Source organism: Ambystoma mexicanum, chromosome 3p (assembly GCF_040938575.1).
Source record: "Ambystoma mexicanum isolate Mex_15411 chromosome 3p, UKY_AmexF1_1, whole genome shotgun sequence".
Lineage (NCBI taxonomy): Eukaryota > Metazoa > Chordata > Amphibia > Caudata > Ambystomatidae > Ambystoma > Ambystoma mexicanum.
Genome location: NC_090925.1, coordinates 5,877,683 through 5,890,606, shown reverse-complemented (window position 1 = coordinate 5,890,606; position 12,924 = coordinate 5,877,683). Strand labels below are relative to the sequence as shown.

Genomic DNA, 12,924 nt, shown 5'->3' with positions numbered 1-12,924 from the left:
AGGCTATAAGAATTAAATAATTAAAGTTGGTAGCCTCGAACAATGGGAAAATCCCATAGAGATATATTTGCGGTCGAATATAAAAAGTAGTATCCACTGCCACCAGCCAAAACTCGATCAGGGGGGACGGAGACGTGCCCCCTCGAACAACACACCCTGGGGCAAACGAATTGCCCCGACCAGTACGTCCACAATATGATGGTTTGTACTGGTTTCTGTTCATAATTTGGGACTAGTAAAGCCATTGTGACTTTACATGCCCCGGGAGACAGTAGTCAGTCCCAGGGTATGGAGTCTATGTTGGGGGGTCGCTACGACACCCCTGGGTTACGGCACGGAGGGTGCTGTGTAACCCACATCAAAAACACATGAGACCCTATGGAGTAAAAGACCCCATAGCCCATAAAACACATTGAAAGATAAAGGAACACCTCAAATCATGTCTAAGAGTGAGGGTAAAAGAGTCTCACTCTTAGCAGGAGAAAAAAATAAACCCCATAAATCCAGCAAAGCTGCTGGGGGACTCACTAGGTTTGGGAAATTAGCCTTTTCAGAGAATTCTCCCTAACACCTCTCACTTAAAGGAAACAGAGTTGCAGCATGGAGGTTTGCTGGCGGGTGGGGATATACAGTTGGTTTCTGGACACCTCTGCTGGGGGAAACATTTATGAGACTGAGCCAGAGCCGGGCGTGCTGCTGACACAAGGTTGCATTAATAAAGAAAAAAAAGGAAAGGAAACCAACATACATTACTTACGAGAATGGTAGATTAAACCAACAATACTCTCCTGATCCTGCTAGCTTTGCTAGTGGTACAACGTTGCAATTTCCCCCCAATGAAAGCATTGCACATAAAACAAGCCACTTTCCCTGCTTACAAAATGTTTCCCTGGTTTGTAATTTAAACGCAGGGAAAATAGTAGGCCCCAAAGCAACACAGAACATGTCCGCAAGATTGAAAAGGGGGAAAGGGACCTCACCTGACACATGGCTAGGGTATGCGAAGAATCAAATATGGTGGCAGGCCTTCATATAAATTCAGGCCAGCCACCTCTCAGGCCACAGGACCATGGTCACATGGTCCAATCCCAGAACAGACCTCCCTGCATTAAACAGGAGTAATCGTTCTCCCTACACACACACACACACACACACGCACACGCACACACACACACACACAAAGGCAACACAGGAAGTTTAAAATCCAGCCATCCCAGTCAGTAAGGGTCATTACTATAGTTCGCTGGCCGGAGGAAGGCAGCAGATCTTGGGAGATCCCAATCGTGGACACCTTTAGTTAGTCTAGATCATTTGTGGTGGAGACTGCCAGGAAGAGACACAGGTGTGGTAAGCCCAGAGAAGCATGGAAAGTGGATCAAGAGAGCTATTTTTTGTGGAGTAGGAGCGTGAAATTGCATGGAACTGGAGGGCAAGATTAGTGTGGAGCAGGAGGCATATTTTGTTTTTTTGAAGGAGGGAAATCCTGTTGTGGAGAGGAAGAAAAGAAATAGTGACTTGTAGCAAGAAGAAAATATTAGGTTGAAGTGAACGTAGATGGATATCTTGCAAAGGAAAAAAAATGAAGGAAAGGTCTCTTTGAAAAGCAATGAGATGCGAGATACCCACTTAGAGAATTGATGTAAAGACAAGGAGAAGAATGAAGAAGGCAGGAGTACTTTTTAGATGCAAGAGATTGAGCATTTTAGGGATTGTTGTGAAAAGGAAGGAGGAAGCAGAGTTTTGATTTTGGCAGAGTTATTTTAAGAAGTAGTGATGCCATCAAGATAGAGATAAGAAACGTATTGGCTAGATAGGGGGAGAGAGAGCTGGACAACTCCACGCAGGAGGAAAAAAGACTCACATCTACTTAGTCTGAGAGTTTAAAGGGGTTCCAAAGAACCAGGTGCTTTCAAGGCAGATTGTAGAAGGAAGAACATAAACGTGATGGTGCCACTATACCACAGAGCTGGGAGGCCACCGTAGGCATAGTGAGAATGGGGAGGGGCACAAGAAAATATCAAGACGAGGAGGAGAATCTGAGTAGGGCGACTTTCTCTTCCGAATGCCATCAGGGTGAACCAAAACACCCCACAAGTGTCAACGTTGTCCCCAAATTATAAGAAGCTACTCTGTCAAGAGAGAACCCAGAGGAAAGACATAGAAGGCAGCGACAAGGAGAGCAATAGAAATCCCATCTACCCACGTGCCATGGGTATGCACCCCGGAAAAGCATGTAGCTCAAGGAGAGGGTTGAAAGACAAGACAATCTCTTTCCTACAGACACCTGGGGGGCAAGTGATGCTCTACGTAAAGAGCGACGACAATATGGGCACCTCTCAGTTTGGAGGAACCAGAAATACTTTGCACTTTCGGTTTTTGTTACCGGCTGTTTTGCCGTTGGGTTCTTTTGCACTTTAGGACTCTGAACATCACTGTTGGCCAATCTGTTGGAGCAAGAGGGGGCTTCCCCATTCCTTTGAACACATTTCCCTCATGTTATATCCTGGGTACGTACTACTATACTGACATCTTAATTTTGCTGTTTTCAATAAAAACTATAAAACAACGGTTTAATATGTAAGAACAGACTCAACAGCACGAGGCCTCCAGGTAAAGTATGTTGTCCTGCAAACGTTTTTCAAACTGACGACACAAGGACACAGGAGTAGCAGCAAAGCATACAATGGGACATCTAGAGGCAGTCGGAAACGTAATCAGAGGTCAATAATTCCAGAGGGCCAAAACAAGAAAACACAATACCAGACAATGACAAGTTGCAGTGTATTTCTATAATGCACAGGTCAGGCTAAATCATAAGCCTTAGGTAAGATGGCCTTCACGCTGGGAGGTGTAATGATAGTGGAGGAGGTAAACAACTTGTTCCCCCTACCCAAGATAGGCACCGCGCACGCCCCTTCTGGGCAGAGTCGCCCGGTGTTCCACCGGGAAGCTGCAGGGCCACTGACCGCGTGTCCACCATGGGTAAGTACCTCTGAAAGTGCTGGCTGTGGGCTCCAGAATGCCACCCTACATGGTTCTGTTACCGGGTCCTTCTCCTTTGCTTCTTGGGCTACTCTTGCCTCCAGGCGCTTGTTCCGTCCCCTTTTCTTCTTCCCGTTTTTGCTTCCTGTCGCACTCGACTTTATTTTCTTTCACTCTTGAGCTCCCACTGTCTCTTTTATGGGTTCCTAAACCTTTCAGTTTTTTTCATATTTGGTTTGTATGATTGCTGACTGCTTTCTGTGGTCGCGGATACTTCTACTAATGTCCACCTGCCACTAAGACCCTCTCCAAGTTTATGGTCCTTTGGTAGCCCACGTGGCTGGCTACTAGGACTGGGGTGCATGTTAAGCACTCCAATTTTGGAAGTAGGGTGATTATATTACCCACCAGTGGTTTTAGAGAGTAGGCAGGCAGGAGCTGTATTTGTGTTTTGGCTTCACCGGGGGGTGCCACAGATTTACTGCGTTCGAAGCCCAGTGTACCTTTTTTGGCATCTATTGGGGCACTAATGTCTTCTCTGCTCTCCGCCATTCTTGGGGGCTTTCCATTGTTTGTGCTCAGCCGCACTCTATAGGGGTTTGGGTTTAGGCCCGTCCCTGGACCGAGACAGGCAAATGCACATATGTGGCTGGACCTGGGTGTTTGGCAGTTTCTTGGCCCCATTTGATTAGTTGGCTGCCAGAACCTCTATTTGAGTGCCACTGTGCGTGTTTGGAGTGCTGACTTATCCCAGCCCATGATTGTATGGGTTTATCTAGGGGAGGCCTGGACCCTAACTCACTTCTGTCCCATTTCTGCTACAGTTCAGTAGACCTCTGCAGTTTTCCTTACCTGCTGGAGGATTTTTCACCAAGAAGGTCTCCTTCACGATCCTGTGAAAGATGAACAAGGTCCCCTCTGTGTTCCTTTGCATAGAGCCCCCCTAAAATCCCCTCATGCAGATGGACAAGGTCTCCTCTGTGTTCCTTTGCATAGATTCCTCCTAAACACCACCCATGGAAACGGACAAGGTTTCCTCTGTTTTCCTCGGAAGAGATGCCTTCTAAACTCCTCTCATGCAGATGGACCAGGCTCCACTGTGTTCCTTTGCATAGCTTCCTCCTAAACACCACTCATGGAGATGGACAAGGTTTCCTCTGTTTTCCTCGGAAGAGATGCCTTCTAAACTCCTCTCATGCAGATGGACCAGGCTCCACTGTGTTCCTTTGCATAGCTTCCTCCTAAACACCACTCATGGAGATGGACAAGGTTTCCTCTGTTTTACTTTGCATAGATATCCCCTAATCTCCCCTCTTGCAGATGGACATGGTCTCCGTAGCAATACACTTCATAATTTGCAGATACTTGTCACTTCTTATGAACGTGTCTCTTGGCTGTTCTGTGAAGAAATGTTGAATGCGCCTTCTTGTATTCTGTAGCTCTGACATTGTAACTTTTCTGTTTCTGTCTCACATCAGGGACTTCATTTTCTGGCCCGTTGACACCTGTTGAAGTGGAGCAGACTCCGACAATGGACTGTGTGAGCAATATGCCAACCTTCCACAGTCCCCCACCACTGCGCAGAGCAAGCCTGCCGCTCTCCATGGCTTTTAATCCGACCAATCACATCATCCCACTTATGTTGGACACGCCGGAGAGCACCTGCACGCCTTCACCCCAGGATGGAGATTCCACTGATGTCTTTTCCTACAACGTTCAAGCATCTGGGTAGGAACATGCAGGGGGACAAAGTGTGGCATGCTGGATGGAAGGAAAGTGTGGTGGTGAGGCACGAGAGAAGAGATATCATGTGTTTTATGGACAGTTTTGGTACAAAGCTAGAGCGAAAGGTGCTGAACGAAAGAAGGAGCAGGTTTAAGGGATTGGAAGAGAGGTGTGTGTGTGTGTGTGTGTGTGTGTGTGTGTGTGTGTGTGTGTGTGTGTGTGTGTGTGTGTGTGTGTGTGTGTGTGTGTGTGTGTGTGTGTGTGTGTGTGTGTGTGTGTGTGTGTGTGTGTGTGTGTGTGTGTGTGTGTGTGTGTGTGTGTGTGTGTGTGTGTGTGTGTGTGTGTGTGTGTGTGTGTGTGTGTGTGTGTGTGTGTGTGTGTGTGTGTGTGTGTGTGTGTGTGTGTGTGTGTGTGTGTGTGTGTGTGTGTGTGTGTGTGTGTGTGTGTGTGTGTGTGTGTACACGTACACATACGTGTGTGTACATACAGACTGTATATTGCTATAGCTGTGAGAACCTGCCCTTCAACACTCCAAGCAAACACGATTGTTGTTGTGTTCCTATCTTATTGAGGACCTACTTTGGGTCCTCACAAGTAATGTAAAGTAGCAGTAGTATATAGCGGTACTTTTTCTCACAAGTGACCCCCTGATGAGTACCTGCCCCTTTTCAATTTTTATGTACATACCATTTTCTTTTTAAATGTATTACTTTTTAAAATGTCTTTATAATTCTTTTCTGTTTTAGATGACATCTCTGAAATATCTCTTTTTGATTGTTTATTGCTTTTATCAATGTTATTGCTTTTGTTCTAGTACATACAAAGTTATGGTGGTGCCTACCCCTTAGCTTTTTCGTCTGTCGGTCAGAGACTTTCGACGGTACAGAGGATTTTACAAGACCCCCGTATGACCACTTTGACCTCTCTTCTCATCTTCCTAAGGCCTTCTGTTTATGGTAGTCTCTATCATCGGGTAATCGCCCAGAGTTTCCTGCGTGAGGACCCACGTGGTGTCGGATATGATATATTTAGAACGTGCCTATATAGAAGTGTTTCAAAGCCCGACAAGGCAAGGGAGGGTGAACAGAGGGAAGACAGACAACAATCTTACTAGGCCAGGCGACATTGAGATCCTGCAAGTTGCGGGGAGAGGGGAAATGTAGAGTGTGGAGGGGTGGTAGGGGGCAGTGCAATACATAGGATCAGCAGTGAAAATAATCTAATGGCAAGTGCAGGGGTAAGTGCAGTCATCGAGTGTCAAGAGCTGGTGGGGACTGTAGAGATACAGAAACAGCCCCCAAGTGCAAGGGTTTGCCCAGGAGGCAGTGCAGGAGTGCAGCTGGTGGGGGAGGGGACCTGGGCCCGAGATCAGAGGGTAGCTGGACGTTTCAGGAACGCAGGGAGGATGTTCCAGAGGGAGGCCCCAGCCGTAGAAAGTGATCTACCACCAACTCGTTGCTTGGAGAAGCAACCAACCCTGAGGGAGGTGGAGGCGGATGAGCAAAGAGCTCGAGAAGGAAGATATTTAGGATGAGAAAGCTGGAGATAATGAGGCCCTAGGCCCCAGAAGGCCTTTTGGACAATGCAGAGGGTTTTGAACTTAATCCTTGCAGCGACTGGGAGCCAGTGCAGGAATTTAATTCCTGGAGAGATACGATCCCTGGGCTTGAGGCCAAGGACAAGTCTCGTTGCGGGTTTTCCCCTCTTTCGTCAACAGTTCCTTTAAACCTTTCAAAGTTCAAATTAGCAGTCTGCTACTTTTTGTTCACCACAGTTCGGTTTCTTATCGATTCTCCCCTCCACTCAGCGGCTGGAATGAACTGCTTGGCTTTCCTTCTCTTTGGAGTCAAAGTTGGTACCACCGAGACAAGCGTCTCTCCCCGGTTTAGCAATCAGTGGAGGAGGGTCTTGTATACCGTTGACATCTGCTGCAACAGACGCTGGCCTTTGCTCGCTGTATTATGTTTCCATCTGCAGAGGTTTCACAGGTCTTGATCGGAAATGGCAAGGTCACTTCTCTCCTTGTCACCCTCTGTGTGTGTGATTGTGGTCAATTGCCTGACTTTGCCTCCCCCTTGTATTGGGACTTGTCAGGTAAACGGCTCTGGTGGGAGTACTTTGTCTTTCGTGTTGTGCAAAAGTGTTTGTGTCAGAAAGGGTGGGCAATGTTTTGGAATATCCTACATGGTAGGATGGGGAAAAGATGTTGAAAGAAGGGGTATACTGCGCCTCACCTGTCGGTGTCCCACTCCCTGAGAACCCCCCATCCAGGCGATCCTCCCTCACTGGTCAACCCCCAGGAACTGCAAACAATAGTGATGGCCGTGTCCTGGCCGTCTGGATGACAGATCCCCAGGGGCTAGCTAGGGAGACACCTTCAGGTTTCTCACACCACCCATAGGGCCATGTTAAAAGGTATTTCTTGTTCATGACACTAGTGTACTGTGATCATGTAGCCTGGGAAACCTTGGTGGGAAGAAGGGCGAGGTGTCGATCCTCCGGCGTCAGTCATCTAAGTGTTCACGGTTGGTGGCATTACCCACCACTGTGGAGAGTACATTCAGTTCACCGGCTGCTCTCATAAACAAATTCCAACCTCTAGGTGTTTTCTATCTGGTAAATGCATGACTCTGTGTCACATCCTGTACTAAATCAAGGACGTCGGAACCGTGTACAGTTTGTACTCGATACACAAGCTCCCCTTTGTCCGTGGGCTTAGAGCCATGTCGTTAGCACCCTCAACTTGGACATCAGCCGATCATCATTCTTCTTGTAACAAGGGTTAATATTGTCCTGCACTTCTCTGACAAGCACATTAATGTGTGTAGGCAAAGAGGCTGGTGTAGAGTCAGTGCAGCTTAAGGTTAGGGATTGAAGAAAGGCAAGGTTCTTTGCTCCTGATCACTTTGACGTAGGTTGGACAGGTACCTACGTAGAACGGTATTACAAAGGGACAGCTAGTCACGTTCTGACATATCCATGCCGTTTGCTATCTTTTTACAATTGTTGCAATCTTTATCCAAGTTTGAACAATGTCGAATATCCAGCTGATGTTCCAGGAGGAGGTACAGCTTCTGTGTGTGCTCCATGTGAGAAACCTGAAGGTGTCTCCCTGACAAGTCCCCAGGGATCTGTCATCCAGGTTGCCAGGACACGGCCATCGCTATTGGATCCAGTTCCTCAGATTGGACCAATGAGGGAAGATCACCTGGATGGGGGGTGCTTAGGGAGTGGAGGTGGGACACCAACGGGTCAGACACGTTATCCCCCTTCTTATAACACTGTTTTTTCCCATCCTACAATTTAGGATACTCAAACTCTACCCCCACCCGCTTTTTCCGACCCGAACACTTTTGCACACCACGAAAGACAACAGACTAACACCAGAGCCGTTTCCTGACATGTCCCAACACAAGGGTCAGGCAAAGTCAGGCAATTGACCACAATCACACACATCTTTTCCTTCCCCACTATGATAAAAGGTGGAGCACGAGAGCACATTATGAGCAAGGCAGCCTTCACGACAAGGCAGCTATCCAAGTACAGCAGTTCAAGAGGAGGAGAAAGGCAGCGAGAACCGAAGGGGCGAAAAGGAGAGAAGCGGCCTTGCCCTTTCCGATCCAGACCTGCAAAGCCTCTGTGAAAAGAATTGTAAGACTGCAATCAATAGCCAGTGTGTGTTGCAGCAGATGTCAACAGTACACAAATCCCTCCTCTGCCGATAACCAAGCCAGGGAGAGACGCTTGCTACCTTGGTACCATCCTTGACTCCAGAGACAAGAAAGGCCAAGCGGTTCATCATAGCCGGTGAGTTGAGGGGAGAACTGATTAGAAACTAAACTGTGTTGAATGAAAGTTGCAAATGGCAAATTAAGGGAAAATCCAAGAACTGTTGGGAAAACCAGCTGCAGAGGGGTCCGGCACCACATAGGTGCTTACTCGAGAGACTCTGGTTAATTCCCATATTTTTGAAACTACCGATACCAGAGGGCCTTAGGAAAGCCGCAAGGAAAAGGTCAAAGTTGTCATACAGAGGTCCAACAAAATCCTCTGTACAATCGAAAGTCTTTGACAGACAAACCATTGGAAAACCAAGGGAAGTGAATCCTGCGTAGTGAGAAAGTAGAAGGAACTGAGAGGCTGGCAAACGTGAACCTGACGGCGGGATGCCTGCAGAACGGGGCGAAGCATGATGCTCTGATGAACATTGTGTTTGACAAGAGTGAACCCGACAGGGGGATGTCTACAGTGGATTGTCTAAAAGGACATTAAGACTTGTGAATGCAACAGGTAAGTGTTTTGTGAAAAGCCGAAGTGAACCCAACGGAGGGAGGCTAACATTCGAGAAGGGTCTGAACCCGGAATAGGGGGATCCACGGGTGAAAAGTCATCAACCAACATACATACGGAAAGGACATTTTTATTTGTTACTTTGAACATATCAGGCCATAGGAGGCAAGAGATTTTTAGTAGATAGGGACTTCCTGATACCTCAGAACGGAACTGAAGTCTCGTGCTGGGAGAGCCCAATAGTGTGCTGTGCTCAGGAGTCCTGCCTTGTCCCGTGCTCAAAATGTGGGGAAGGGAGACCCCAGGCTACCAAATCCTGACTTATCATTTATGAACACTTCTTTCTTTCTTGTGAACCCTATCCCACACTCTTTGTATTTAGTTGTAAGGATTGGCAATAGATTTTTTTAGTATAGGTCCTTTTATTTGACAAGACACCACTAGGACTGCTTTATTATTATTTTATGGTCGTAGCTTGCTCCCATCTTAGATTTAGGTTTAGATTTTTTCCAACCTGCCTATACAGTTTACTAAACACCCTTGAACTGTGATCACTTGTGTCAGTCTTTACTGTTACAACCATTAATTCCTTACATCCATCACCAGTTTGTTAAAAGACTGTGATTTGTAGCTCTGTTGAACTGGCTACCTATAAAGCTCCCCCACCCACAAACGCTTTACCAATTTCTTTTTAAATGTAAGAGTACTTTTTTTGTTACTGAATCACTGCTCGTTTCCTTTTCAAAGTCTGTAAGTGCTTGGAAGATAATTTCATTTGTCTATTGAGGGAGATCTCTGCAGTGGCGTTCAACAAGACATCAGAAGCAAATCAGAGGAGAGCTTTTCTCTGTTGGGGCGAAGCAGTGACCAGAAGGCGTATACTGCCAGTGTTGAACGTTTCCTGATGTCTTAGGAAAGGTAAAACCACTCAGGAATGATGTTTGTGTGCGGCTGCTTTGGTTTTGTAGCCAACACCTGCTTTCTGAAAGACCTATATTTCTCAGGAATGTCAGGGGGGTAAAATCCCCAGGTGCTGCCTGTACTCCCGGAGAGTGTTGGCTTACCACAGGGCATTTTGGTGGTGTCCTCAAAAGCTTCTAAATAGAAATGAAGTTTGGAGAGGAGTACATCTGCCCACCCAATACAGTGATTTGTGATTTACTGCAATGCTCTTAAATAATTAGAAACCGGGGACGTTAAGGTTCATACACCTGGAGCGATGTACCTTTTCAAATATGTTTTGTGACCCGTAGAGCATGCACTCAGGGATATCGCAGGCATCGCCCATCATGTCATCCTTTATCACCAGACTCACAAGGGTGGAAGGAAACAACAGTTCTTGATTTCCTGGCACCCCCTCAACAATTGTAATAACGACAGCTGGGTTGATAATTCCCTGAACACTGAAGAAGCTCAGGTCAATTTAACATGGGAGAGCTCGCCCATCCTGGATCTCACACAGTACTACGTTTTCATTCTGCGCTGTGTCCTGTATGTAACAAGATGTCTTTGTGATCAATATTTATATATATTAAAATTGATATACTGTAAGGAACCCATGGCGGCAACAGTAAAGACAGACACAAGTGATGATAGTTCAAGGGTGTTTGTTAAACTGTGTGTGCAGGTTGGAAAACGCCTAATCTAAACCTAAATCTAAGATGGGAGCAAGCTATGACCATCAAATAATAATAAGGCAGTCCTAGTTGCGTCTTGTAAAATAAAAGAGTCTATACTAAAAAAAAATTTAAAAAACGATTGCCAATGCCTACAATTAAATACCAAAAAGAGTGTGGGATAAGATTCACAAGAAAGAAAGAAGTGTTCACAAATGATAAGTCACGGTGTGGTAGCGGGGGGCGGGGGGTTCCCTTCCCCACTACGACTTCTTTTCAAGGAGATTTCCTCTGCTATATCCACGTGTCGTTGGGTGATGGCTTTTCACCCCTGGATCCCCCTCTTCCGGGATCAGATGCCTCTCAAATGTTAGCCTCCCTCCATCGGGATCACTACGGCTTTCATCCCAAAAGATTTTGCACTCACAAGTCTTAATGTCTTTTTAAAAAAACACTGAGGACATCCCTCTGCCGGGTTCACTCTTGCCAACCAGTTTCTTCTCCTTTCTCGCTAAGCGAGATTCGTCTCATTTAGCTTTCCAATTACGTGCCGATCAAAGACATTCGACTGTACATTGGTTTTTTCTATACCCCTGTATGACCACTTTGACCTTCTCCTTGCGGCTCTCCTAGGGTCTTCTGGTATCAGTAGTTTCAACAATAAGAGGGATCAGCCAGAGTCTTTCAAGTAGGCATCCATGTGGTGCCAGACCCCTCTGCAGCTAACCTTTTCCCTGCGGTGTTAACAGTTCAAGGAATATCTTTCACATTTTTGCCGCTAACCTTCTTTTGACACAGACAGGTTTCGCACAGTTTCCTCTGGCTCACCAGCTGTATTGAAGGCTTTGTTTGCATCTTTTTCTTCACCACTGGGTCTCCCTCTGTCAGGCTCAGACTCTTATTAAAGTTCCTCGAAGTTCTCCCTCGGCCAGGCTCAGAGACCTCTCAAAGTTTACAAGTCACCTAGAAGGCTTTCCTCAGCCGGGCTCAAGTCTTCTCTTTTGCAGCACTGTCAAGTTCCTCAAGGGCGGGGGGCGCTGTTGCGCACGAGGAGACATGGACGCTCCTGTGTGAGCTCTGCGGGCATCCTGGGCCGTATTCGGATTAACTTTGCCAATAAAGGCCGAACCTGCACACAAATCTGCATGAACGTTCCGTAAAGACAATAAAACAATATCACAAACAATATTCGGTATCACGGTCTGCGAGATACACCGTGCCGAACATACCACGTTGCAGGTGGGGGAGCCAGCACAGAGGCGCGGCGACGCGGGAGGAGGAGCCCGGCAAGAGGAAACTCGAGGACCGGAGGTTCGATAAGACGACCTGTTAAGCAGCTGTAAGGGTGGCAGGCGCTCTGAATTTCGCTGAGCGCCTGCTGACCGTCAATCCTCAACAACGATCAGACACCACAACATACTTGAGGAACTAACAAAAACAGTAGGAGGGGAAAGGCAGGGGAATCCAGAATATCACTCGAGGCCACATAGCAGCAAGGCCCCACGACAACTGATCCCTGCCTGACATCACTCCACCTCCCCCCCTCCCTGCCGTGCTTTGCCAACAACCTCGACAGGTGCCGCAAGCGGGTGGGGGACCCGACGGGACTCACCCCCTAACCCAATAATACATTTTTTTAAAAAAATGTTTTAAAACCCATAGCTCCGCTGGACCCCGCACCAGAAAATGCACCACAAAAGAGCGGCACGACATGGACCAGCTATGGGCACTGAAGGAATGCCCCCCACCCCCTGCGTGCGACCCCCCACTGTGCTGGGAATCCACGCTTAAACAGGCCCGGGACGGCAGGCAAGGCCTCAACATACAGCAGTGTCATTATCAAAGCTGACAAACCCCGCAGGCATTAGAAGGCGCATAAATCCCCCTGGCCAGTAGTCCTGAGCTCGACAGTGGCAGCTACAGAGAGTGACATTAAAAGGGAAAGGAGCAATTCTCCAGCATGGGGTCTGGCATGGATTCATGAATATTCCCCGTCGTCAGGCTGGGAATCCTCGGTAAAGAAAAAACCAGTATCAGTTTCGTTTCTGATCTGTCTTTCGTAGCAATAACCAATCACTGGTCTCTGCGTCATACTGACCACAGCCAATGACTGCCCTCTACCTAAGCACCGCCTCTGGCAGCCATCTTCATATTTTTACCGCACGTTCATGTGTTGGGATCCTCGTGCTATTGCTCTCGAGCGTTAGTGCTATTTTTTCGCGCTTTTCACAAAAAACTTCGATTCTTCGGTCAAAAGAGCCTCAAGCTCCACCGATCCTACATCCGATCAACGGGGACCCGTGTCGGATTC

The 12,924-nt window shown here is 47.3% G+C and overlaps 1 protein-coding gene across 1 annotated transcript in view; it reads left to right on the top strand.

The window, feature by feature from the left end:
- NOBOX (NOBOX oogenesis homeobox) overlaps positions 1–12,924 on the top strand; it is a 498,422-nt gene that overhangs the window by 285,562 nt on the left and 199,936 nt on the right. Inside the window, exon 6 of the mRNA XM_069649778.1 lies at positions 4,461–4,710. Within this exon, the coding sequence (XP_069505879.1) occupies positions 4,461–4,710 (250 nt within the window). The remainder of the gene's footprint in view (positions 1–4,460; positions 4,711–12,924) is intronic.